The sequence below is a fragment of the Xyrauchen texanus genome, chromosome 15 (genome assembly GCF_025860055.1).
Source record: "Xyrauchen texanus isolate HMW12.3.18 chromosome 15, RBS_HiC_50CHRs, whole genome shotgun sequence".
Classification (NCBI taxonomy): domain Eukaryota; kingdom Metazoa; phylum Chordata; class Actinopteri; order Cypriniformes; family Catostomidae; genus Xyrauchen; species Xyrauchen texanus.
Genome location: NC_068290.1, coordinates 30,484,051 through 30,511,754, shown reverse-complemented (window position 1 = coordinate 30,511,754; position 27,704 = coordinate 30,484,051). Strand labels below are relative to the sequence as shown.

The 27,704-nt window shown below is 37.3% G+C and overlaps 1 protein-coding gene across 1 annotated transcript; it reads left to right on the top strand.

Annotated features, from left to right (window-relative positions):
• Positions 1-972: 972 nt before the first annotated feature.
• On the top strand, positions 973-22,480 carry zyx (zyxin). Its single transcript, XM_052144130.1, is given in 10 exon segments — positions 973-1,203; positions 9,479-9,698; positions 10,404-10,675; positions 14,615-14,710; positions 15,439-16,035; positions 17,496-17,628; positions 19,153-19,322; positions 19,622-19,800; positions 20,230-20,350; positions 20,474-22,480. Coding segments are annotated over 9 exon segments (1,896 nt in total). The 5' UTR covers positions 973-1,203; positions 9,479-9,484; the 3' UTR covers positions 20,588-22,480.
• The last annotated feature ends 5,224 nt before the right edge of the window (positions 22,481-27,704 follow it).

Here is a 27,704-nt window from a genome sequence, read left to right as displayed (position 1 = left end):
TGAGGCAGAGGAACAGTATAGCTGTCTTGAGAAAAATTATATATATAATTTATAACTGCCAAAAGTGTTTATGGTCATTAAAGATCTGAGATATGTAAGTGTTTTTTTATTACTTTTTTTTTTTGTGTGTGTGCTTTCATAAAACATATTATGATTTTTACATCTATATAAGCTTACTCTCGAAGGATATCTATTTCTTTGTTTATTACAAGACAAACGAGTATTATATTCATACAAATGACTGCTATATTGTGTTGATTTTCTGTGTGACAATGGAGAATACACAGTGTATGGTATTTCTTACTCAAGGTGGTGCTGAAGTGTCAGAGACTGACTTGATTTACATTTGACACTGCTAGTTGTTGACACTGCTAGTTGCACTGAAGAAGCAAAGTGGTTGTAAACTATAGCGAGTTCAACGCATATATAGTATGATTTGGCTATTATAATTTGTGTGTACTATTGAAATTATGTAAATTGTGCATCTATTTATACTCAAAAAGTGCCTGAAAATGATGTATGTGTATCTTATTTGTTATGTGTATCTCAGTGTTGACAGTTTTGTCTCATGAAATTTCAGTGTAAAAGTAATTAATCCTGTTCTAAATTTGTTGCATCAACTCTTTGATATATGAAAAATTAAATATAAAAAATAAAGTCATATTTTAACACACAAGACCGTTGACAAGCTTATAGTTGACAAAAAATATTACAAACATATAAGAAATGGCCAAGTTCGTGCCCATGTTATTTGTCAATTACGCATGAAAGTAACCATGCTTGACGGTGAATGTATGTTTAAAACTTTGGGTTGCTTGTGAGCACTTCTTTGAACATTCTTAGAGTTAGCTGCATATAATTAGAAGTCTATCAAAATTGTAGTCATCATTGGCCGCAGATTGGTCCCTCCTCCAGCGATAAGGGGGATGCGGAAGCGCGAACCGGAAGTATGTTTAGAAGGTACATTAGGAAAAGTTCATGCGGGCAGATTCACTCGAGAGCAGCACTACGAGAGCAGGCTTGTGTTAAAAGAATGGTGCTTAACACCAAGACAGCGACATAACGCGATATAAATGAGAAAATAACCATCTTTAAAGTGGGGAATTTATCCAAAACACTAGTGATTGTAATTAGACGTTGTGTTTGCATTAGAAAATCTGTTTAGTGTTGCTGGCATCTGCACCTCTCTTGGAACACCGAGCAGTAAGTGTCTTTATTTCCCCTTTTCTATTACGCCAATAAAGCAGCGGCTGGTCACTCCGCAGCAGTGATGCTATCAGTACTTTACGCGTACACGTTGGTTTGTATTCTTGTATATCATAATTATGGTTGTATGGCTGGCAAAGGATCTGATCACATTTTATGACAGCTTTTGGAACATCTGTCGTCAGTGAAGAATTTATTTATTATATAGTTTTGTGTATATACATTTAAAGTGAGAGGGGTGGTGCATTAACTGTATATCACACTCATTAACATGTCTAATGTAAACCATAAGGAAACAAATCTGTATCCTCCACATTTAGATTCAGGGTGGGAGTTTGCTTTAAACCATCAACTAGGATCGGATTCACATAGCTTTATCTCTTTATCTCAGATATCCATATAAGGTGAAAGCAACTTGTTTTAGCTTGCAGTGCACTGGCGTTAATATGCAAACACCAGGACCAGCTTTACGTATGTATATATATATGTGTGTGTGTGTAAGTTCAAGTATGAAGAATGTCATGTCTAGTCATCGTGTAAGATAAGAATATTATAATGATAAATGCAGTCCCTAAATATGACAATTGGGTTTGTTGGTCTTTAGGCTACACCAGAGTGTTTTGAATTGATCAGTTCAATAAGAATATATTCCCTGCCTTGATAGACTTTGGACTGGAATGAGAGAGTGTATCATTTAACTTATTTTGTATATCTCCTTTTCTGACACACCCAATTCAGGTCTTTGAGTCTCAGCTAAGGAGCGGATGTGATGAATCAGGTGTGTTTGATTAGGGAGATATACAAAATGTGTAGTGATGGGGGGCCTCCAAGAACAAGATTGGGAACCACTGATTTAACTGATCATGCTGGAAAAACTATGGCTTGGCTCTGTATAAAATATGCATATTCAGTGAAACACAACTTTGTAATGTAAAATGAGGTCCCTCTTTTAATATATTTTTTAAACGGATAGTTCCGGCTCAATTCTGTGACCACACATCAATTGAAACACATTGAAACTCTGTGATGTAATGACCCGTATTATGACCCCCTTCACCCCATGTGTATTATGCATACTGACGCTTACCTGATCCCTGTGACGTTCTGGGAATGTTATGGTTATTATAAGACAAAAAACATAAATGAACATTCCAAGAATGATACGAGTTGGGATTATGGGAACATTCTGTTTTATGGGATGTATGCCAAGCATGTCCCAGACAGGTCATGGATGTGTCTATTGTTTCTCACCAGTCACCCAAAAAAATAGTATCCCGCTGCGTTGAGTTGTCAATGTTCCAAATACCAACCGAGTGGCTTTGTATGTTTTGTTCTTATGTTGGATCCAGGAAAGGAAATTACTCACATTTTAGTCATTCTAACCAGGTATTGTGATAGTTATTGTATGATCAATGATGTCATAACTGACAACACTTTTTATAACAGGCTATATAGTAATGTCTGGCAGTGGAAGCTGACAGCTCACCTTTTGTCATTGCTTAAGTACGCAAAAATCTCTTATGTGAGAAGAGCTGTTGCTTTCAATACTGTTTCATTTTCTTAAAACTACAACTGATCTTAAATAAGATCAACACTACACTTTATTCACACTCCTACAATAGTCTTTGTGTAGTTATAACTGCTTATCTACATTATGTGTTAATAACAGCTACCCTGAGATGTGTTTGAGCTGAGAAACTGCCATCAGTGGAGGAAGCCAGAAAACTGCAGCGCAGAAATAAAATGCCAGTTTACAGCCATAGGAAGCCAGAGATGAATTATGACGCATTTGTATTGGTCTATGGGTGATCTGTTTGACCTTCACTATTGGCAGTCTATGCTGTCATCACATTGATTCTTTTCTCACTGCAATTTGCAATATGTCCCATTCCTTTTTGTCTGTTGAAGGTTGAATTTTGACAAATGTGCATGGCTCATGCACTTATCTTCAGCTAGTTCCCCATTCAGGGCAACATTGGCAAGGCAAGGCAAGTTTATTTATATAGCACATTTCATACACAATGGTAATTCAAAGTGCTTTACATAGAAGAAAATAAATAAGAATAATTGAAACAGTTTAGAATATAAAATGAAGTAAAATACAGTACAACCAGTCGGACACACAGTGGCACAGTGCTCATTCAGTAAATGCACAGCTAAACAGATGTGTTTTGAGTCTGGATTTGAATGTGACTACTGTAGAAGCACATCTGATCTCTTCTGGAAGCTGGTTCCAGCTGCGGCTGGCATAATAGCTAAAAGCAGACTCTCCTTGCTTAGAGTGAACCCTTGGTATTTCTAGCTGATGTGATCCTAATGATCTGAGTGATCTGTTGGGTTTATATTCAGAGCTGCAACTGTCTTATGGTCTTTTTGGGAAGGCCAGTGAGGAGTCCATTACAATAATCCACCCTGCTGGTGATGAAAGCATGCACAAGTTTCTCTAGGTCTTGACTGGAAACAAAGCATCTAATTCTTGCAATATTTTTCAGATGATAGTATGCTGATTTTGTTATTGCTTTGACATGACTACTGAAACTAAGGTATGACTCTTAGAGACACACCAAGATTCCTGACTTGATTTTTAGTTGTTTGACCCCTAGCGTCAAGGTATGCATTCACCTTTGTTTATTATTGTTTATTATCTTTATGAGCGCTGTCTCTGTGCTGTGATGCGATCGGAAACCAGATTGAAAATTGTCAAAGTATCCATTTGAGTTCAAGAACTTGTTCAGCTGATTGAAGACAACTTTTTCAATGATCTTGCCTATGAAAGGAAGATTTGAGATCGGTCTATAGTTGCTTAGTATGGTCTTATCCAGATTGCTCTTTTTCAAGAGGGGCTTGACAACTGCAGTTTTCAGGGAGTTTGAAAACTGTACAGGCCACATTGTCCATCAAGGTTGCACAAGGAGGCCTCGTGGAGCCAGAGGCAAATTTAGATCCGTGACCACGTTTACATACACTTAAGAAAACTGTCCATTCCAGGGTTTTTGCAAAATGCAGCATCTGAAATATCATGTAAACTAGAACACTTTTTTTTCTCTATGCTGCTTAAGATATTAAGAGAAGCAGTTTAACATACCCAGGTTTCTCCCAAAAAATGCGGCTTAATGCCTTTGAAGGAAGAGGAAAATCCCTCCATTGAAGCGCAATTCCAATGCCGGTTACGATAGTAAGTTAAGAGATCAAACACAGCAACAACTCTGGAATATCTGGAAATAAATCGAAGCAACAGCAAAGAAAATAACAAAGTCTTCCTCGTATGCCATGTTTGTTATTGACTCAAGCATCGCAGGGAAATTACATTGCTGAGGAGAAAGCTGCTTACTATCCGAGCTGCTTGTACATGGGAGTAAAGGGAATGGTGCTTATACAATGCATGTAAATGGGAACACCACTTCCTCATAATAAGCCGCTATCTGGTGTCCATCTGTATGTAGTCTGTGTTCAGGATCCCTCAAATTAACTGCTTCTCCTTTCCATAGGGAAAAAAAATCCTTATATCTCATACTCATTCTGATTAAATGAGGAAATGCAGATGCATGAGTAAGGCCTTTGGAATCTTTATATTGCAGCTGTTTCTCTTTTCATGGCACACACACTTTTACAGTAAGGTGTTAGTTTGGTCAGACCTAATTCTTTGCTGGAGCTATTCTTCTGAAAATCTGCTCCAAATGCACGAATTCTAATTAAAGGAATAGTTAACCCCAAAAATTCAAATTCATTATCTATCCACCCTGATGTTGTACCAACCCCGTATGACTATCTTAGAACAACTTACATTTCCATCTGCTCTTTAAAAAGGTATTGGATTGCTTCAGGAGACTTTAGGGCACACGTCAGATGGATAATTGTTATGATACTTTAATGGTGCTTTTGAATAATTATTTAAGTTTGAAAGCTCCAGTGCCATGGAATAATTGTATGGAAAGCGCAACCACTTCATTCTTCAAGACTTTTCCATTTGTATTCAATGGCAGAAAGTCGTTTGGTTATAGAACACGTGAGGATACGTAAATGATCACAGATTTTTTTCCGAAGGAATAACATTTTAAAATAAGTAATAATAAGTTGGCTTTGCTAAAAAAACAAAAAAAGTGCCTTAAAAATCAAGTAAATATAATTATTTGGCTCAAGTAAAGTGAACTATTCCGAATTCAATTTACTTGAGCCAAATAAGTACAACCCTAATTGGCACATTTTTCATACTGTCCCAACTTTTTTTGGAATTTGAGTTGTACATATACTTCGGTTCACATGCTTTTTTTTACAGTGTATTTCTTTAAAATAGTGAATAATGAAAGTCACAGACCATGAACATGTATTTCCTGGGTATGTGTTTAGACTGGTTTGGATTGCATTGTGTCACAGTAAGACTGTTTTTCATGGGAAGGCTCTCCTTTCACTATTGTATTGTATTGTCTTCCTTATTCACATTATCATAGAATCCAGCAATGTACCCAAAATAGCTCTGGCTGAACAGAGAGACCTGATACAGCAGCTTAACTGGCAGCTGGTGGCCTCAGCAAGGAGGGAACATCCTGCATAGCTTTCAGTTAGAAATAAAGGAAACCACTGACCAGAATTAATTTCCCCCCAAACACATTGATAGCTAAAGAAGGATGGATATGTGTTTGTACAAGCACCAAAACTAATAGGAAATGTGACCAACTTGTAGGTCTTTTGATTTCTTTGGTGCACTTGGCTAAAAGGAACCCAGAATTAGGGATATGGTCATCCTTTCCATTTTGTGACAATGGAAACACTCAAAAATAAGTAATCGCTTGTTCTCTTTAGTAGCAATGTGTTCTCTGCTGAAGATCAGTTGGTGGAAACAGCCAACATGATCTCACAGGAAGTTAGCATGTTGTTTCCGAGAGTTCCAGCAACACTTATCGCTTTGGCTACTGGGTTAGTTTTTCGATAATTTAGTAGACCTATTTTAGCATGAAACCTACTGTTTCCGATTTCACTGTGAGATCAGTCTGAAACGGCTTACATGGGACATTGCATGCAAGTTCAATATAAGTTCTCACAAGCTTGTATTAATATGGAGATGGAGACCATGAAAGGAATAAAGAAGATTTATGGCTTGTCCTGTGTGAATATTTTATCAGAGCATACACTTGTACATTATTAAACTCCACAGCTGAACCAGAGTAAAAAAGTGAAGAATTTGCACTTTACATGTGACTACCTTTCACAGCACGCTCAACTGGGAACTAAAAATAGTCTTAAACCCTTCTTTCACTCTCTCTGTTTTTGCCTTCAAAAACTGTGTGCTTCCACTTTTGGTAATACAGAATCCGTTAAGAGCTTCTCTTATATGGAGATGGTTTTGTGGGCCACATCAAAGCATCTTTAGCTGTTACGGTTACATCCAAAATGAACCATGAAGGCAATGCAGAATTTATCTTTTACCTCCTGTCAGGTGATCAAGATGTTTTAGACATTTTTGTGTGAACTGAATTTCTTGTGCTCATGCCATTCACCATTGAGTTTAGACAAGGGCTGGGCAATATGACAGTGAGTGCACACCAATATGCTGTTAACAACAAAAAGCATATAAAATGCAAGAAAATCATGTTTATGTGAGATTTGAAAATTGGATGATTCTCTACTTTTGACATAAAAATATAAACAGGTAAGTGCACAGCACATTAGATAAGCCTGTAAGACCGATGGTAAAGGTGTTAACATGCAACAAAATCAGGAAGTGGATGATCGGTTTATGCTTAATCAGTTTATGATGTTTAAGGCATGGCGGCTTATTAAATGTGCACTCAGTAATTTTTTACTCCTTAAAAAAAAAAGTTTTACTCCTAAAGTATTAAATTGCCATTTTGAAACGTGTACAATCATGACTAATCACAAGATATGAAGACTCCAATCATATCAGGAACCTAATAAAAGCTGTTTATTAGGCTCCGCTCGGGTTGAGGTTGATAGAATTGCAGTGGGCTGAATGAAAAGATGTAAATTAATTTTTAGATGCATGAAACTACATGTGAATTGGATACCATACAAAGCATGTCACCCTTCCTCTCTTTTTTGGATCTTACCTTTTGTTCTTCACTGGCTATTGACTTTAACAAACTATAACATTGCTTTGACAGAATATAATAAGGTAATCAGGCTAGAATAACTCACACTTAGCTCCCATTGGGAATGCCAGAAACAGAAGAATTTTCTTCCCATGATCACAAAATGCTTTTTTTACATCTCCCTAGAAAGTTAACGTTTAAGGCGAGAGCTGATTGGCTTAGACAATTTGATGTATTTAAATGGTTTACCATCATCCATAATAACTACTTTCAAAAGTAGGAGTCTTTGATATGGATCGCTGTCTGTATTATGAGAATTACAGTGGAAGAAAAGTTATGACTCAGTCATAGGGTCAAATGACACTTGGCTCAGCTGCAGCAGAAAGAGGAGGAGGAGGAGAGTGAGGTAATGCCATCTTTTAATGGCAAACATGCTTGAAGTAAATATTTGTGCATAACTCGTGCCATGATTGCGTTCATGAGGAATATCACATCCACAATGTTTAAAGAACTTCAACTGTTTTTAGCTCGAGCTCAGTTGACCATACCTATGGCCTAAAAAAGGAAAACTACAGTTTGGTCAGCTCACTTGAATGCACACACATTCAAAACTGAAATTATATCCTCAAGTTGACTGTCAATCTTTGTGGCACTCACTGTCTGTGTCCTGTTTGGACATTATCTAAAGGATTAGTTCAACCAAAAATGAAAATCGGGCATTATTTATTCATAATGCTCTAAATACGTATGGCTTTCTTTTTCCTGTGGAACAAAAAAAGGAGAAATTTGAAGAATCTCTTTTTAAAATTGTTCATATAATGAAAGGGAATAGTGTCTGTTGGGTTCAGAGAGTGAGACTTTTTTCTGGAAATGAAACGAAGTCAAACAAAATGTGGATTTGAAACCAGTCAAATAGGTAACAAAACCGTCTGATCTCAAAGTGAGATTGGAAACCGTATTTTTATTTAGCTAAAAATGGTGTGTTTATCGAAATACAAAACTGTGCACTCCAGTGGCCAAAGCGGCAAGTGGAGTTGCACGTGTGAGCTGCTCAGGATGTACCCCCAAACCTAAACATCAGTGAAGTATACATTTAAAGTTGGAAGAGATAATTCAGCCTCTGAATAGGGCTAGTCACTGATTCTGCAAACACGATTGCTTCCTGGTTTTTAAAGGTGGGATTTTAAACACCGGGTCTCCCACACTGCTGAAGCAACATACTTAACAAAAGAAGGTAAACACTCTTGAGCTGATGCAAAAATGTCTGATGGGAGGTAATGTGTATAATGTGTCTGATCCTAGGGTACTAGAACTCCTTTAGTTCCAGTCTGGTTGGACAATGTGCTATTCATGGCTTGTTCATGCTTGCAAAACCAGAACTTCAGTGTTTACAAGAAAACAGAATTATGCACCATGCCGTATTTACTTCTGTGTAATTACAGTACACTCGAAAGAGGAACAGAACCGCACCTGTTCAGCATCACTCAATAATGCTTTTTAACTTATTAACTTAATTTCCAGCCAAAAGTTATTGAATAACTCTGCAAACATTGAACCATTTCCTGCTCAAGTTCAGGCTGTTTAAAAACAACCACCATTTAATACATTTTAGAAATATTGGAAGTGTTTTTTTTTGTTTTTTTTTTTCCCTGTCAGTTTTTCTTAGTTTTAGTTTGACTTGTTTGTTCAGTTTAAATATTTAAAAGTTTTGTTTTTCAGTATATTTTATTTGTATTTTTTATTTTTAAGTTATAGTTGGCAATTTACAGTTGCCAATTTGTTTCCTTTAACTGATATCATATATATGTTTAACTGGTTTAAAATATCTCTGGGCCAGCAATTAGTATTGCGTTCTTGTGGCATCATCTTCTTGAAATGAAGCAGATAATTTTATATTATTTTAAGTAAAATACAATTTGGAGTAATGAAACTACATGTTTTTTTGTTTAGTTTAGAGTAAGTTTTTCACATTTTATTAGTATTTCAATTTAACGTTTAGTTTTCGTTAACCAATAATAACAGCACTTGCAACATGCCAGATGTTTGACTAATCAACATACAGGACAGCTCTCAAGAGTACCGATTCCACACGCACAAAGCAGCTCCAGACACCAAAGCAGCAGATCACTGATTGAACATTACTGTAACACTGATGCGTTTTTTCTTTTATTGGCTCATGAATGTCATGTTTACTTTTTCCCCCACATATTGTCTATTATTTTCAGATTAAGATGGCTGACTCTAGCAGCAGTAAACCCTTTGTGGTAACTTCCTCTGTGTCCCTCAAAGTCACCGGCCCTTCCTTCTACAACCAACCCAAAAAGTTTGCGTCAGTCGCACCACCACGGCCCAAAGGACAGATCACCCAATCGCAGCACTCGTCAGTTGTAAGCACAGGCGTGATTGGGCGAGTTGGAGAGATGCCCCCGCCCCCTTCAGCTGTTTGTGAGGGTAAGACAAATTCCTTTAACTCTTTTTCAATTATTAAACTGTTTCCTTGAAAGTTAACTAGGTGTGAACTTATAAACATGTTGCCATTTTTTTCCACTGAAAGTTTAGATACTAGTTGTAGTTTTGTTTTGCATCAGTCTAAACAGACTAGTGATGCAGATGAGATCGGGAACTGGCATCGGCACCCTTTCTTGGAGAATGGGTATTATAGACCATATTCTTTTTAACCAAAACAACTAACCACATTTTCTTTGGTTTACCATCTCAAAAGCTTGGGTTTTTTTACCTGTTTTTTAGACTTGAGCTTTGTTTATTTTTGCAGTTACTGTTACATCTTGCGCAATTGTAGTAATCCTCTCCTTTTAGTCTTGCATTGCAACACATGCTTGGCAACAGAGTCTAACATTACTGTTAGAGATACACAAGAGAAAACAAGAAACCACTCAAGCCAAGTGTTGAAAGCGTTTTGCAGGGTGTAAGCTGTTGAATCTTACTCCGAGTATTGCATTGCATTGTTTTGTATTCGGAAGCTATATTGTCCTTCTAATTCCAATTCTTAGGGTCCCAAGAGTTAGATGTGAGAGAAGCAATAACGTATACTAATATTTGTACAGTATATACAAAAGCTATGCTTTCATGCTTTGTATTCAGGTGAATAGACAATGCAGAAAGGATTGTGTTTTTATCATTGTTAAGTAGTGCGAATGTAATGAATTTCACTGTCGTTCATTAGACTTCCCACCCCTCCACCTCCGCTGGATGATGCCGAGCTCCCAGCGCCCCCTCTGGAATGCCAAATCACACCCCCTGCATCTGATGTTCCGCCTGCATTCCCAGCCCCACCCCCCGTCGCAGAAGACCTCCCCCTGCCTGCACCTCCTGAGGAGTTATCTTCCGTACATTCTGCCCCCTTCCCGCCTCCCCCACCACCACCTCCTCTTCCTGTGACTGGTGCGGGTGGCAACTCTCAGGTAAGCCTCCAGATATTGAATTTAATCTAGTTTGATTCCAGCCTTGGCAAATCTTCACAGGAAAAGTTAATTCTGTCAACATTTATTCACCCTCATTTTGTTCCAAACTCTTAAAACTTTATTTATTCCATGGAACATAGAAGAAGATATTTAGCATAATGTCCAGAATGCTAGGGATACTTTTTTAGTGCGTGTAATTTCTAAAACTCGACAGAAAAATATTAGTGCTCATTCTGTGACAATATCATCTTAGGGTTTGAAATGACATTAAGGGGTGAGTAAATGTTGTCAGAATGTGTTCTATTCCCACAATTTCATCACTGCATTACCCATTCTTAATTCCTAGACAATTCCACCCTGACATGTTATGGCCTGATAGGCTATTTAAGATTTTAAAGTATTAAGTAATCCTAGTTTATACCTCTGTCTCCCTTTGTGGGAAAAGAGAGGACATGGGAAAGTCATATTTGAGCAGTTTGTAGCCATAAATCTGATCTCCTTTTTGACCCAGTTATGTGTGCTGGCTGCTGACATGTCCATATAAGCCCTGGCTCCATTTATGGATAGTGTGGTGTGTATGATGTACATTAGTTGGGCTAGATCATCATACTTGCATGGCCTCGTTCAGTCAAACAGACCCACTGTGTCTACTGTAAGCAATTAAACTACAGCACGAAACCATTGCACATCTTTTTATTCTGCAACATTTTCTTCAAATTTTCTCTAAAACTTTGAATGGCGTGTGATCATTCATGCATACTGTCAGGCAGTGTTAGTGGACATAGTCTGGGTAAATGCCATATTTAATTTTTACATAATGAAAAAGAGATTGCGAGGAATAAAAGTTCAGTTTGTTGTACTGTTATGTGTAATTTCTGCATCACTAGCGTCACCAAACAGAATTACTAAATGGTGACTGTTTTCAAACAGGTTTTCTGATCAACTCCCCCAGTTTACCGGTGGTTGGGCAAACCGATAGTTCCACCCTAAATTCACGCCATTGGTTGAGACAATTTTTCTATGTTGGGTGGTCATGATCCTCAAACAAAAGACCAATGTTTTGATCGTACCACAGATCCACAGTGTTTACACTTATCAGTAAACAAAGCACACACCACACGACTTGCAGTCTGCGCTCTGCAACTCAGTCTTGTTTTCATCGTGCTGGTGCTCGCACTACACAACTGATCGTGGACTGGATGTATCAACTACACTACCATTCGTCCCCAACTGAGGCCCTGTGTACATCTGGTATTAAGATGTGTTTTGGGTGATCCTATCGCAAGTGTGACACATCACTGTCACATCTTGTCGTCTCTTGGCCACCTGTGTTTGGATTTCGAGGAGAGAGTCTCTGATTTCATGAGGACATACAGTCACTTTATAGGGAACACAACGGTCCTAATAAATTGCCCGATGTGGTCTTTTGCGGTTGTAGCCCATCGAGCCTCAGTGTTCGACATATGCATTCTGAGATGCTATTCTGCTCATTACAATTGTACAGAGAGGTCATACGAGTTACTGTAGCCTTCCTCTCAGCTTAAACCAGTTTGGCCATTCTCCGCTGACCTCTCTCATCATCAAGGCGTTTCCTTCCGCAGAACTGCTGCTCACTGGATGTTTTTTAAATTCTAGAGACTGTTGTGCGTGAAAATCCCAGGAGATCAGCAGTTACAGAAATACTCAAACCAGCCCGTCTGACACCAACAATCATGCCACAGTCAAAATTACGGATCACATTTTTTCCCCATTCTGATGGTTGATTTGAACATTAACTGAAGCTCCTGACCATATCTGAATGATTTTATGCACTGCTGCCACACGATTAGTTGAATAGATAATCACATGAATAAGTAGGTGTTCCTAATGAAGTGCTCAGTGAATCATTGTGGCAGGGCAGAGGGTGGGGCCGGGTTGTGATTATACACACCCGCTCCCTTATCAGGCTAATTAAGCCTCTGAGAGGGATAAAGGCAGATGGCAGACTGTGGCGTGATGATAGAGAGAGATAGTTTACAGACATGTCCGTCATGTGTGTGTTTGTGTCTTTTTAAGTTTATCATTAACTATTATTTATATTGCCAAGCCGGTTCTCGCCTCCTCCTTTCCATCGAACTTCTTTACAATCATTATGTCAATAAATAATTCCGCAAAAAGTGAGGGTTAAAAAAGGGACACATTCTCTTAACTCTTTCCCTGCCAAACACGGAATTTTCTGGGTTTTATGGAAAACGCTTCCCCGCCAAACACGAAATTTTCCGGGTATCCGTGTTTTAGGTGGTATACGGTAAGGAAGACCCGCACGCATGTTTTGAAAGAGTACGCAACTCTTTGATCAAAGAAACAGACTGCGATCGTCTCAAACGTGAAGTGGAACACCATACTAATACTAAAGCACTTGTTTGATAAAAATGCCTTTTTCTCAGCTTTTTGTCCGAAATGTTGTTTTTGACAAAACCTACCTCTGTTCAAGTGGCAATAAAAAAGAACATATGAAGATAAAATAAAATCGTTTTTTTTGCCTAAAAGCAGAGGCTCAGATCTTTATTTTGATATATAGCATCTTCATATATTCATGGAAGAAAATATTCTGCGGGCCATTAAAATTTAGCGAAAATCGTCAAAAACCCTGGCGGTGGCTGGCAACTTTTTTTTAAAACGCTGACGGGGAAAGAGTTAATTATACGCAAACATGAAGTTTAGAGCAGAATTCTGAGTTATTTTAGTGTAGTAAATGTAACTAAGCTTTTAATGTGCAAGCTTCTCATATCTTTGTTTCTTTGTTCATATTAGACACTGAAGAATTGAGTGAACAGGCATTAGTTTTTAAAATGTTATTTCCCTTAAATTCCACAAGTTTAAACTCTTGTTTTATCAGGCGGCGCTCCACTGCCGTGGCATATGAGCCCAATGTCTGAATGTGTTTGAAGTACACAAATCTCAAAAAATGTTGCACCCCTTTACAGCTGTTTTTAGTGTCATCCCATTTCAAAATGATTGCTCAAAATGTATCTTAAAATTATTAAAAAAACTCATTCACACACTCTATAATTTTTTGTCTCCTGCTTCCCAATACATTTGCTCTCCTCCTGCTCTTTCTCTATTTTTCATTGGCTTTGGCTCATTGTCATCTCTCGCTCGTATGGACAGTACGCACACCTGACGAAAAGATGTCTAGAGACCAAGCTGTTTTTATAATCTGTCGTAGCATCTGGAACTAGCCTTGGTGTAGGAGTGCGCACACAACAAGACTGTTTGTCGTGAGATCTGAGACTTTCTCATCCCAGATCAGTCGCCGACTCAAAACAAGACGAGCTTGAGTCGTTACGAATGACTTGGTTGCAGTAGTCCTAAGTATGAAATTAGGATAGATTTGAAAGGATAGTTTAGTTTAGGATTTTAACATACTGTAGATGTTATAAAAGTCAAAAAACACATCTTCAAAAATTTTCCTGTGGGCATTATAAACGAGAAAGTTTTGTTAAAATTACACAACCTAAAAAATGTATAAAATGTTCCGGGTTTAATTCAAGTTAATGTCAGTGGTCAGGTTTTGTGGCATAATGTTGATTTATAACGAAAAGTTTTTTTTTTTTTTTTTTTTAAATAAAAGCAAATATTGTAATTACAGTGGCACTTACAATGGAAGTGAATGGGTCCAGTCTATACACACAGTATACCTTTTATACATTTTTATTTTCTGTTCCATATTATTCCATTTATTTTCTATTTTTATTGCTTTATCTCTATTCCACCCTTTTATTGCCTCATATTCGAATGTTCTTGCTCTTCACACAACATTTGATTTCAGGTCTGATTCACCCTCTGTTGTCATCTTTCCTCTCGTAAACCACATCCTCTCACTCCACACTTATTTTGTCTCATTGCTTCATTTCTCTCACCCTCCTCTCCAATCTGTATTTCATTCTCTGTTTGTAGAGGCTGCTTGAGAAACAGACAAGTTTTGACAGGCAGCTGGGCTCTTTGACTGATATGTTATCGGAGATGGAGACTAGTGGGCCTTTCAATCCAAAGGTAAACGCAACACACAACCTTTAACCACAACATGAATCCTTTGACCTTTAGGATTAAATTATTTCTCTTTAATGAGCCTTAAAGGGATAGTTCACCCACATCACTCACTCTTATGTCGTTCCAAACACAACTTTCATTCTTCAGTGGAAAACAACAAGAAAAGTTTAGCAGAATGCTCTTTCTATATTATGAAAGCATACAGTGATCAAAGAGACCACAAAGTACCACAAATGTAGTCTGTATGACTCAATATTCCAAGTCTTCTGAAGCCATACAGTAGCTTTATGTATGGCTCAGAAGACTTGAAATATAGTGCTCAACTCGAATAGTTTACTTTTAAAGTATTTTAATGGTGCTTTTTTTGGAGCTTTACAGCCCCTGCTTACTGTACACTTTCATTGTATGGAAAAGAGCAATGTCAACATTCTGCTAAACACCTCCATTTGAGTTCCATGAAAGGTTTGAAACCACATGAGTGGGAGTAAATGATTAAATAATTGTTGGATGAATAACCCTTTAACAACGCATTTTGTTTTTAACTTAAGTTTCCATGATAATCCTATCTGAAGGATAGAGGAAGTGATAATGTACGAAAGAACAGTAATTTTCCATAATCCTAATTTTGCAACACACTGATGCTACAATTTAGTGATGTTGTAAGCCTGTTTAGTTCCTTTTTACCATCAGATGTGTGACACATTTCTCTGTTTGTTTGTTTGTTTGTTTAGTCACGTAGCCAAGTTTCACCAGCGCCAAAGCCAGTGGCACCACCACCAACTGCCCCCAAGCCCAGCCTTTCCTTTCTGCCCCCTCCTGAGCTGCAGGATCGGCCTCCCCCTGCCCCCTGGTCTGAGGAGCTACGTGCCCGTACAACATTCCGACATGCCAATCCAAGTCCACTCTCTGCCCCCGCCCCTTCACAGTCATTGGCTAAAGGCCCAGCTGTTGCTCCTAAAACCAGTTTTACTCCCATTCAGCCGAATTCAAATTTTAAAACAGTGAGTCCTGCACCGTCTGGAGTTGCAAGAGGTTTTAATCATGCCGTTAAAACACCTGCCCAAAGTTCATTCCCACCACCTCCTCCTGCTGCTCCTGTTGCTCCTCCTGTTGCTGCTCCTGCCCCTGTTGCTCCTCCTGCCCCTGTTGCTCCTCCTGCCCCTGTTGCTCCTACTGTTGCTCCTCCTGCCCCTGTTGCTCCTCCTGCTTTCAATCACACTGTAACATCTCCCATTGGCAGCCAGAAAAATGTTGCTCCTCCTCCTCCAGCTGCACCTCAGCCAAAGACATCTTTCAACAGGCCAACAGGAAAAACTGTTCCACCAAAGGTGGGTGTGCTTTAGATTGTAACTTGATGCATTAATATAAATGAGAAAAGATAAAAAGCAAAACAATTATCAAAATAAAAAATTAATTTGCATTTCCAGAAGGCAATAATAGTGCTTGCATTGCAGCAAATAAACAATGTTTAGGGGATAGTTCACCCAGAAATAAAAATTCTGCCATAATTTACTTAACCCTCATGTCGTTCTAAACCCTTTTGACTTTTTCTTCTGCAGAACACAAAGGGGTCATTTTTAATGAATATTGTGGTTCATCTTTTCAATACAATGGCAGTTAATTGTGACTCACTTTAAATCTTAAAAAAGGAACCAAACATCTCATAAAAGAGGTCCATGTGATTATATTGATTATTATAATGAATTATAATGAACGTTTTTAAGTACCACTTTGAACAAGCTTCTCTCATAAACAAACAACGGAGGTCAAGATTTTCACTGAAAAAGTTTTTTTATATATACTTTTATGATGCTTTCGGGTCTTGTTTAAAGATTAAAAAGGATGGACTGGGATATTCTCCTTTAATGTTCAAACAAAAGACAAAGTCATATGGGTTTGGAACCACATGATGGTGAGTAAATTATGACTGAATATTCATTTTGGGGTGAACTATTTCTTTAAAGATTTAGTTAAGCTTAGGTTTTAACTTTGGTTCTGCTTAATGATTCTTCATAACCACTTTGTTGTTGTCATTTAGCATACGTCTTGTTTTCTGTCAGCTGTACACAAGAATCAACACATCTTCACTGTGTAGTGTAGTGCAACACAGCAATGTGGCCCTATCCTATAATTTACATTTAATACTGTAAGAACCCATAAGAGACAAGAGGATTTTATTCTTGAGACATTTGATGCAAATAAAATATGCATCCTTAGCTTTAGCACCAGTAAAAAAAAAAAAAAATTGCAACAGTTTCTGAAACGTCATCCAAAGTTAATATTTTATTGACGGGGGCATTTAATTGGTGGTCAAGAAAAAAAAACGGAAATTTAAAGAAATAAGAATTCTTGCTTTGTTGTTGTGTGAATGAACACTTCCAGTGTGAAAGGCTCCTTAAGAACCCATTGTTTCTATTCAGAATATTCATTGCGTCAAGGAATTTTAGCACAATTTCACATTTGGTGTAAAAGGGCCTTTTAAAGCAGATATAAATTGTACAATAGATTCCCAATCACAATTCATAAGTAAATGTTTCAACAAGGTCTGTGCTGTTATTGTAGTAAGATGATTATTGCTGAACATTTGTAAAACAATTGGACATTTTCAGACTTAAGAAATTTAAGATTAGTAACATTTGAGTATAAATGTTACAAAAACTAAATTAATACAGGATTTAAGTTTGAAATTACTAAGTCTAAAGTAGTAGTCATTGTTAATTTTAATGGAATATTTTGGAGTATTCATTCAAAAGTCACTTTCTATAAAAGGCAAATCTATGTTTGTTAGGCGTCTAATTCAGGTTCAGGACCTGGTGGAGCTCCTCTCACCATGAGGGAAGTAGAAGAGCTGGAGAAAATGACCAAGGACTTCATCAAAGACATGGACAAACATCCACCTTTGATTATCTCTCCTGCTACAGGTGCATATAACACACACACACACACACACACACACACACACCGTTATCACCTGTCCTTCTACAGGTATGCACACATACACCTCACACTCACTTGACTATAACCTCTCCACCTTGTGTACATACTACCACACCCTTAATATTTCACTTTTCTTTGCATTCCTTTTGAAACTTGATATATAAAATATATTTTGCATTGATTTCTGACTTCTATCTTTATTTTGAAACTAAATTTCAGCCTCACTGGCTTCCATATGGCACATGTTTAATGTACAGCTGACAAGCTGTAATAAATATTGACTGTGTGATGGTGCCAGACTTCTCTGCCTCAGTCTGTCTCCCACTCGCTTTATCTGCCTGGGTGTAGGTGTTCTGGTTGATATTGACTCTCTATCTCAGTTTATTATTGGTTTCAAAACATAATAGCAGTTTACTTCTCCCTTGTCTGGAAGTCTGTTGATGTCTTTGTCAGTATCGATTTTGCATGTGTCCATTGTGCTGTTTAAGTTGTAGGCCAACCCAGAAGGCTGATTTGCCATGGATTCCCTCAGGAATTTGCAATAGGTTTTGTTTTTTGAGGAAAAAAGGTTTGTTAACATTCCTTGAAGAGACATTTGTGTTTTGTTCTACAACATAAATTACAATCATATGTGAGTTTTATAACCATAAGTGGCTAAATAAGGACTATAACTACCACAAGGATGTTGACATGCCAAACGAATCAGACAACCATTGGAGTCTTTATGAAGCAACTTGTGTTTTTAAAGCACACTGTGAATGCTCTTACAAACAGAGTCTTGCGCTGATTATGGCTTAACCAAACTATGTGTAAGGTCATGTATATGCCTTAAAGGGCTTTCCTTTGTCATGCTATGGTCATAAACGGCTCAAGCAAAAAACGATCAGCATCAATATGCTGATTCTTGGTAGTCACACAAAAAATATTTGAGCCTCTTTTTTTATTTTTTATTTATGCATTTCAATTTTATTTTAAAATCCCATTAAATTAAATGAATAAATCTTTAAAAATGTAGTTTTTTTTCACCCCTTTTATTTTTGTTAAAGATTGTTTCAATTAGTTTTTTGAGTGTATCAGCGTATTGGTGTGCATGGATTTTCACTTAATAATGGATTCATAATTCACATTTGAGGAATGACCGTGTGTAAATTGTGTTGTAGAACAAAATGCAAAAGTCTTTTAACCACAGTTAAAATCAAAAATGCTAATGTATTATTTGTATCTACCATTTTTCTTTAAAGTGATTAAGTTATTTCGTAATGTGATTTAAAACTCTGGAGACTGAATCAAGGCAAAAAAATTATTATAATAATGCATGTAAACACTCTGGCAACAGTTATCATCGTTTTAAGGCGGGGCTTAGCATTTGTGAGGAGCTCTTAAGCACAACAGTGTCCTCATTAGTAACACAATTATTACCAAGGAGACTAAAGTGCTTCCTACACAGTAATACACTTTCATTAATTGTCCAATTTGTCTCTTATAATATAAAACTTTTTCACTTTCAGAGGTGTGTGGTAAATGTGGAGAGGGTCTGTCCAGATCTCAGCCCGCAGTCAGAGCAATGGATAAACTCTTCCACTCCGATTGTTTCTGCTGCATTACCTGCCGGCGCCCCCTACAGGGCATGCAGTTCTACGACCGTGACGGCTCGCCTGAGTGTGAGGACTGCTACACGGTGAGAGAAACATCTTGAAATACACATGAAATATAATACGTTTTATGTATTCAATTGTTTTATTATTAATATTGTTATACTTTTTGATAATTTATTTTGTTCTGTGGTACTGACAACATTTAAAAAAAAAAAAAAAAAAAAAACTGTCAGTGCCACAGGACAATGTACACTGAAATTAAGCCTTAATAGTTTATAGAGTTTTAAGGATGGTGAGGATGTTTAGATGTTTTTACTGGAAAACAAGACAAAACATTGATTTAATAAAGTGATTTATTTTTTTCCTGAATGTTTGTTTCCAGAACTCTTTGTCTGTGTGTGCTCGCTGCGGGGAGCGAATCGCAGATCGTGTCCTGAAGGCAGTGGGACAGTGTTTCCATGCCCACTGTTTCCGCTGCACTACCTGTAGCTGCTCCCTGGAGGGCGCTCCATTCATCACTGATGATGATAATAATCCCTATTGTGTCAAAGATTACCATCGGTGAGCCACCGCACCCCTCATAGACCACTGAATCACAGCACTTAATTATCCTTTTAACTAATTATCCCATTTACTGTATAGTTCACCCATAAATGAATATTCTGTCATCATTTGATCACCCTCATGATGTTGCAAACCCATATGACTTCTGTACACAAAAGGAGAAATATCAATGAATATACTACCCACTCATTTCCATATACTTAATATAATGATATGGTGATTGGTCTATTGGGCTCCAAAATGTCAAAATAAAAGGCAAACTGGTTTTGAACAATATGTAGGTTAGTAAATGATGACAGAATTATAATTTGGGGTGGAAATATTCCTTTAATACTACCTCAAATTCATCAAAGAGAAATATATTGTCTGTCTTGCATCTTTTAATGCACTCATTTTCATTCGGTTTCTTATCTTACTGTCTCTCAGCCGTTTTTCTCCTCTTTGCGTGAGCTGCAATGAGCCAATTGTTCCCGACCCTGGAAGTGAAGAGACAGTCAGGGTTGTTGCTTTAGAGAAGAACTTTCACCTGAAGTGCTACAGATGTGAGGTGTGAAGAGACTTTCTTTCTTTATTCATTTATTTGATGTTCTAGCAACATAGTAGTAAGCAGAAGAATCATTAAAAAAAAACTTGCTTTAAAATAACAAATTGTCACTCTTTTTCATTGCAGGATTGTGCTCGCCACCTTTCCATAGAGGCAGATGCTGATGGCTGCTACCCATTGGATGGCAGAATTCTGTGCATGAAGTGCCACACACAACGAGCCAAGCAGGCCAAGCAGTGATTGGTGGAAACATGCCAGAAACCTAAACCAAATTTAAGAGACAAATTTGGCACAGCTTTGATAATGTATTTGCAACATGGCTTTGTGTTTTATATTCCTCTCTATATCTTTTTGGCTTCCCATTTTCTTGCTTTTGTTCTACAAAGCTCTGCTGGCTTCCCTTTTCTGGATGGTCTTATTTAGAGCAGAGCCCATACTTACCCTCCAAACCATGTTCTCTGTCTTGATAGGGCTTGATATGTGTGAGCATAATAGTAGTGCCTCCATCTTTTCTTCATATTTGCTGAATGTTGAGCATATGACACAATTTCACCCCTAGATTATTTAATATGCTGTGTATTAAGTGTGGTGGTGTAGAAGTAATTTTAGGGTGGAATTCATTAGCTTTTTAGACCTAATTCTCCCTGAGTCAGTGCAGAAGTAATGTACTGCACTGCAGTCTTGGTTCAATGAGCCATATGACTCCCAGCATGCCTTTTAAAAAAACATCCATAAATTGTATCACAGCTAACTACTGAGGGGACACATAAAGTCTGTAAATCCACAGCAGTCCATGCACTTTCAATAGGGCTTTTCCCAAACATACTTTTTAGTTTTTAGAAAGGCTTGAGGACATAAATGTAAAAGAAGCCAAAACAATTGGAGGAAAAGGGGGAAGCAATGCTATTTGTTATGCATGCATGCTTCATTTATGGAACTGTTTGCCAGTAATTTGACCACAGAGGTATTGAACAAAATATGTGATGATACAATGGAATATGTTTGCATTGATTATCATAGCCTGTATCAACTGAAGATCAAACATTTTCTGCAACTGTTTTCCATTCCATTGTTTTAAGAACATAACACATTTTGCCAGAGGTATTTAGTGATTTGCACAATTGTAGATAGATTTAATGATTACGTTTTTCCAAAGAAAAGGCACATCGGTCCTTAAGCCTGTTGTAATCTTTACATAGACATTCTGTAATGAGTCTATGATAAGGCATTGTAGCTACAGCTTTTTAAAAAAATTGTCTACTAGCAAGTAAAATAGTATTATGTGCACCAAGGCTTTAGAGGATCCTTAACTAGAGCCTTCTCATTGTATACAGCAGAAACGCTTCTACATCTTAGAGCTGTAAAGATACTTTTTTGCAAATGTTTGGTCAAAACAAAACAAAAAAGCCAACAGTGTTACTGTAGACACAGCTGATTCAGCATGATTGTAAACTAATTAAACGGAAAGGTTTCTCAGAAAGGTTTTAAACTGTAGTTCAGTCACACACTTCCAACTTTTGCAATATTCACATGTTAGTTTATTGATTAGTTGTTCTGTTGAAACTTTACAACAAAAATGATCTGTACTGTATTTTAGTCAGACTAACACCACTGTTGTTCATTTTGGCTTTAAGGTAGCTCGAATATCACTTTGAGAATTACGTTACTGTTTTTACATTGCTCAAAAACATTCTTTTCTCATCTATGTGTGTCTCCCCCTCTTGGCTCTCCTGTCCAAGAAATTCTAGTAGTTGATGTAGCCGAATAAAAAATAAAGTATCCTTTCATAAAAATAAACAAAGAAATGACCAAATCTAACACATTATGCATGATATGTTGCTTTGTTGTTATTGTTGTGTAATAGCAGTGTTTTTATACATGTTTCATGTTCCAGTAAGAATTGACTGACCTTTTGAACACTTCTGATTTAGCCTCCCATGTATTTCACATTTACATAAGTGCTTTGTCATTTTTTGTAAACTGAACATCAAAATTCTTCTCTAATATGTGAATGTGTGTATGTTTACGTCGAAAGTATGCCAGCGTATTATTTTTGCTATCATTGTTTTTCTTCCACATTTGTTCTGTATTCTAAACTAATAAAAAGTAAAATTCTGATTGACAGTTTCAATACTTTCAGTGGCTTTCCAAATAGTTGTGGATATTTTTATTCATTTTTCATTTCTTAACTGATTAGTCCAGTGATCATTCACCAATGAAACAATACAAGTGAACGAGAACGATTCAGACACTGATTTGTCGAACGAAACCCCATTAGAGTGAATTGTGCTTGATGCTTTGGTGGAGAAGAAATGTGGAAATTAACTGACACAATCAGGTGTTACTAGCATACTATATAGACTCACTGAGCACTTTATTGGGAACACTATGATCATAATAAAGTTCCTACGTGATCTTTTGCTGTTGTGGTCCATCCACCTCAAGGTTCGACGTGTTGTGCATTCGGAGATGATATTCTACAGAGTGTTTATCTGAGTTACTGTATCCTTTCTGCCAGCTTGAACCAGTCTGGCCATTCTCCGTTGACCTCTCTCATCAATAATGTATTTCCGTCCGCAGAACTTCCACTCACTGGTTGTTTTTTGTTTTTGGCACCATTCAGAGTAAACTAGAAACTGTTGTGTGTGAAAATCCCAGGACATCAGCAGTTATAGAAATACTCAAACCAGCCCGTCAGGCACCAACAATCATGCCACAGTCCAAATCACTGAGATCACATTTTCCCCCCATTCTGATGGTTGATGTGAAAAGAACTGAAGCTCCTAACCCGTGTCTGCATGATTGTATGATTGCACTGCTGCCACACGATTGGTTGATAAGATAATCACATGAATATGTTGATGTACAGCTGTTCCTAACAAAGTGCTCAGTGAGTGCATGTAAACGTTAAACAGGTTTACAATCATACTTCAGACAGTTAAAGCATTAAATAAAAATTCACTCCTAAAGAAATGAGTTGTAATTTTCAATCATATATATAAAATCAGGTGCACTCACATGAAATGAATAATCCAGTCATATCAGTTGCTTTTAAATGCTATTTCTTTCTAAATGGAAAGTGTCTCCTCACGGGGCTATGACCATCTTAATACTACTCGCTTAATCTCTGTAGAAAACCTGTTATTGGACAATTTCATTCTGTTTGAATTAATCTTGGCTGACTTCGAATAGTGAATTTCTACAATGGCATTTGTGGCTGAAAACGATTGATTTTGAATGATCCAGCATCTGCATGCTAGGTGTCTCTGCAAGTCCTAGATGACACAAGCAAAATGTTACTGAGTGCAACTTTAAGGCATATTGCCAAATTATGTTTTAGTTGCATGTCTGTGTGAGTGGTTTTACTCCTCTCACCCTCCCCTCAAATCTTTTCAGCACACTCCAGTAAAATGAAAGAAAATGAACTGTGCAACATTGTTATACATTGCTGTAACTATGAAACTATGAAACATCTGAACTCACTTTTGAAAATGCCTTTAGTTAGCATTTTTGTAATTTAATAACACTGTTCCATTTCTTCCAATATTATTATAAGCATAACAATTTTGAAAAATACATAAATGTCATAATTTCTTAATATTTCTTAATGCCTATTGATGAGTTAAGCATTTGCTAGCAATTGTTTTAATCAAAAGGTAATGTTTGTCTTAACCATGTTTCAGTTTATGTTATAATCATGAATGTTACAGGTCATTCGTGTATTTGACCTTTGAGGGGTGACTGAAGGGTCTGACCCATGTCAGGAATCAGTTCCAGTGCTTGCTCCTTTAGAATAAATATACATGTGAGATGTAATTCATTTGTATGTATTAATAAGTATGTTTCTGCCTAACGTTTGGACATTGTTCTATCATCATGTTTGTTCCAGTAAGGCCTGACTCAACCTTGAAGGAAAGATAGCCCTCTGTTTTGTTCTGTCTATCGTTGTCATTGCAGGGATTGTTTGGAGTTTTGAGAGTCATGTTAGTTTATTATTCACCTCTGACCCTTATCTGATAACCAACTGAGACTTAGTGGTTCTGAAATATCAATGTTATGTCTCTAAATAACAGCTTTTGCTTAGAGAAACAGTTTACCGGGTTTAGATAGTTTCCATAAATATCTGGTTAGAAGCCTGTGAATCTGTAAAGATTATGTCAGTTAATCTGCATATGCCTATAATTACTGTTATTTCAGTAATCTGAGTGAGTTTCTGGTTAGATCCTCAACTCATTTTCAGTTTCTCTCTTCTGCCTTTCAAAATGTGGAGAACTTTATCTTTGGTAAACTCTCAACTTTGACTGAAACTCAACTCTGACTCCTGGACTTCATTGTTCATACTGGTCTCTCTAAAAGGTCTAGCTGTATTCCCTTACAGTATGTCCCTCTTTTGCTTTAATGACAACGTGCACTCAAGCTGCCATGGACTCCACAAGTTTGTGTAAACCCTGCTTACTCAGCTGAAGAACCCTTTTCAACAGAGGAGCTTATAGATGCAGTCAACTTAATGTAAAATGTCAAATCTCCGGGACCTGATGGGTTCCCAAGTGAATTCTTTAAGAAATTTACCAAGCAACTTGCTCCTATTTTGCTGTCTGAATATGAAGAATAATTTATTACTGGCTCTCTTCCTCTGACCATGCGACAGGCAGTCATATCACCTATCCCTAAAAAAGATCAAAATCCTCTAGAGTGTAGCTCCTATCAACCATCTCACTCCTAAATGCACTCAGTCGTGGCACTAGGCAAAGTTTCCCTTTGTCGCCCCTTTTATTTGCTATTGCTGCTGAAACATTAGTGATCGCAATGTGTGGGGAGGTGAGCATTAAGGGAATACAGAGAAAAAGTTCGGAGCATAAAGTATCCCTTTATGCTGATGACATGTGAGATACATATCTGACTCCTTAAATAGTCTACCAAAAACAAAAAAACAAAAACTTACACTATTGGTGTCACAGTTTGTCTCCACCATGTTCAAGGACTCTATTTTGAAGTTTTCTCCTGCTCTACATTTCCCAGAATCCACTGCCCTGATCACTTCCTCGTTATCCTCACCTGTATGCCATTCCCTCATTAAGTTCCCTGTGTATATATATACCTTCTAGTTTTGATCATTGGTTGTCAGTCTTTGAATGGTCATGTTTGAAGTGTTATGTTGATTAGTTTATTGTTAGGTTCCACTCCAGCGTCTGTTCCACTCCAACAAATGTTATTAAAGGATGTGATGATTTCATTCCTGCATCTCCTCTCTTCCGCTGCACTCCTTAGACACCAAATGTTACAATTGGAGAATTTTGGCAAAATATCAGGATATAAGTTTAATTTACAAAAAGGTGAGATTATGCCATTGAACGCTACAGCCAAGCTGAAAACATAAAATAAGTACATTTAAAATCAAATACTTTGGAATCTGTGTCACATATGATTTTAAAGGCCTCTTTAAAGTCAACTTAACATTAACCTGCCTGAATAAATCTAAGATGTCTCTTCCTGAGATGTGTCAGAGTTGAATGCTGCCCTAAATCTGGGAGGAAAACATGCCTATTAATATGTGCATATGCTGGTGTGGGACTGTGGAACCATTGGAGCTGCTTGTTTAGTGAATGGACTTGGAGAGTCTGAATGAAAAAGATAAAGTCATCCTTGCTGAAACGACCAGCTTAGGGCCCATTCACATGAATTTCCATGCTGGTCTGACTGGTGGAACAGCGTAGTCTGTTGCTCGCCAACAAAACTCATGAAGCTGGTCGACCAGCAAGGTCTTTCTGGAGTAGCTGTTTGATCAAAGAAGTTTTGTTTGTTGTGATGGGTAAAATGCCTGATGGGGAGATAAATATTTAATTGCACAATCAATGGTCGCTGGTTCGAACCCCACGGCCACCACCACTGTGCCCTTGAGCAAGCCGCTTAACTCCAGGTTGCTCCAGGGGGATTGTCCCTGTAATAAGTGCACTGTTAGTCGCTTTGGATAAAAGAGTCTGCCAAATGCATCACAATCTGTCTGCTAAATTTCACAATCACTCAAAAAGGAAAGAAACAGAAGCAAAAATGGAAAGGAAATATAAAATACACAAACACACACACACACACACACACATATATATATATATATATATATATATATACGCATCATAGAAAAGGTATTTATATATTCCTAATTTCATAGATCAATTTAGCTCAGAATATACTTGACTATGACCATTTAGAAATACATTATTCTTTCCCTGATAGCACACGTACATCACCCAGACATCTATTTGATGTGTGTTTACATCTGGAAGACATTAAGACATTTAAGATTTAGAAGTTTAGTAAATCTGATCTTATAAAGATGTCTAACAAATGTTAATTAGATTGTGATGCTTTCCAGATGAAAATTTCTTCAACAGACATCTCAGAGATGTATGTGTGCTATCTGGGTTGTTATTATTTTGGTTATTTTTAGTGTATTTATCATGTGATGAACTTTTAGCAAGAAATTGTAAAATCTTGGCCAGCGGTTCCCAAACTTTCCCAACTCGCAGCCCACCCAACCAAAAACACAAGCTTCCATGGCCCACTGCAATATTCACGGACCCGACTGATAGTAATTTGCAAAAATTCTTGAAAAATATGCATTTACGACAGAATTTATACCTTTATCCCTGGCATTACAGTGAGTGGAAAATAAACAGCCTGAAAGTTGTGTGACGTACCGATTCACAATCAGCGCGAATGGAGTGTCTTCAGCAAGACAATATATTTTATTTAAAATTCGACAGACTTTATAAAATATTAAGCAATTGGGAGTTAGAATGAGTTTTTGGGGGGTTCCAGTGCATGTTGGAGTAAATGGGAATGAGGAAGCAGAGTAACTGGCTAAAGAGGCATTGAAGGATCCTGGTATTAATATCAGGGTAAAGATGTGTAAAGCGTAAACAATGGACTGATTTTAACAGAAGTGAAAAAGAATTGGCAGAGAATATTGGACAATGAAATAAGAGGAAGGCATATGAATAGCATACAAGGAAATGTAGGGGTGGAAAGAAGAACAATTAATACCAGGAAAAAGAACGTGACAATGACTAGATTGCGAATTGGTCATACAACACTAAATCAAAATTTATATACAATAGAGAAACATGAAAGGGGTGAATGTGAAAAGTGTGGACACCCAGAAACAGTAAAATATGTATTGCTAGTATGTAAAGCAGAATGCAATTATTCCAAGCACTAAAAGAAAGGGGAGTAATTATTCACTCAAGGATATATTAGGAGAAAAAACAGATTATAGAATTCATAGGGAATTATTTTTTTTCCTCAACCAAGTTGTGCTCCGTGCTCCAGTCCAGTAGGTGGCGGAAATGCACCTTCTGGT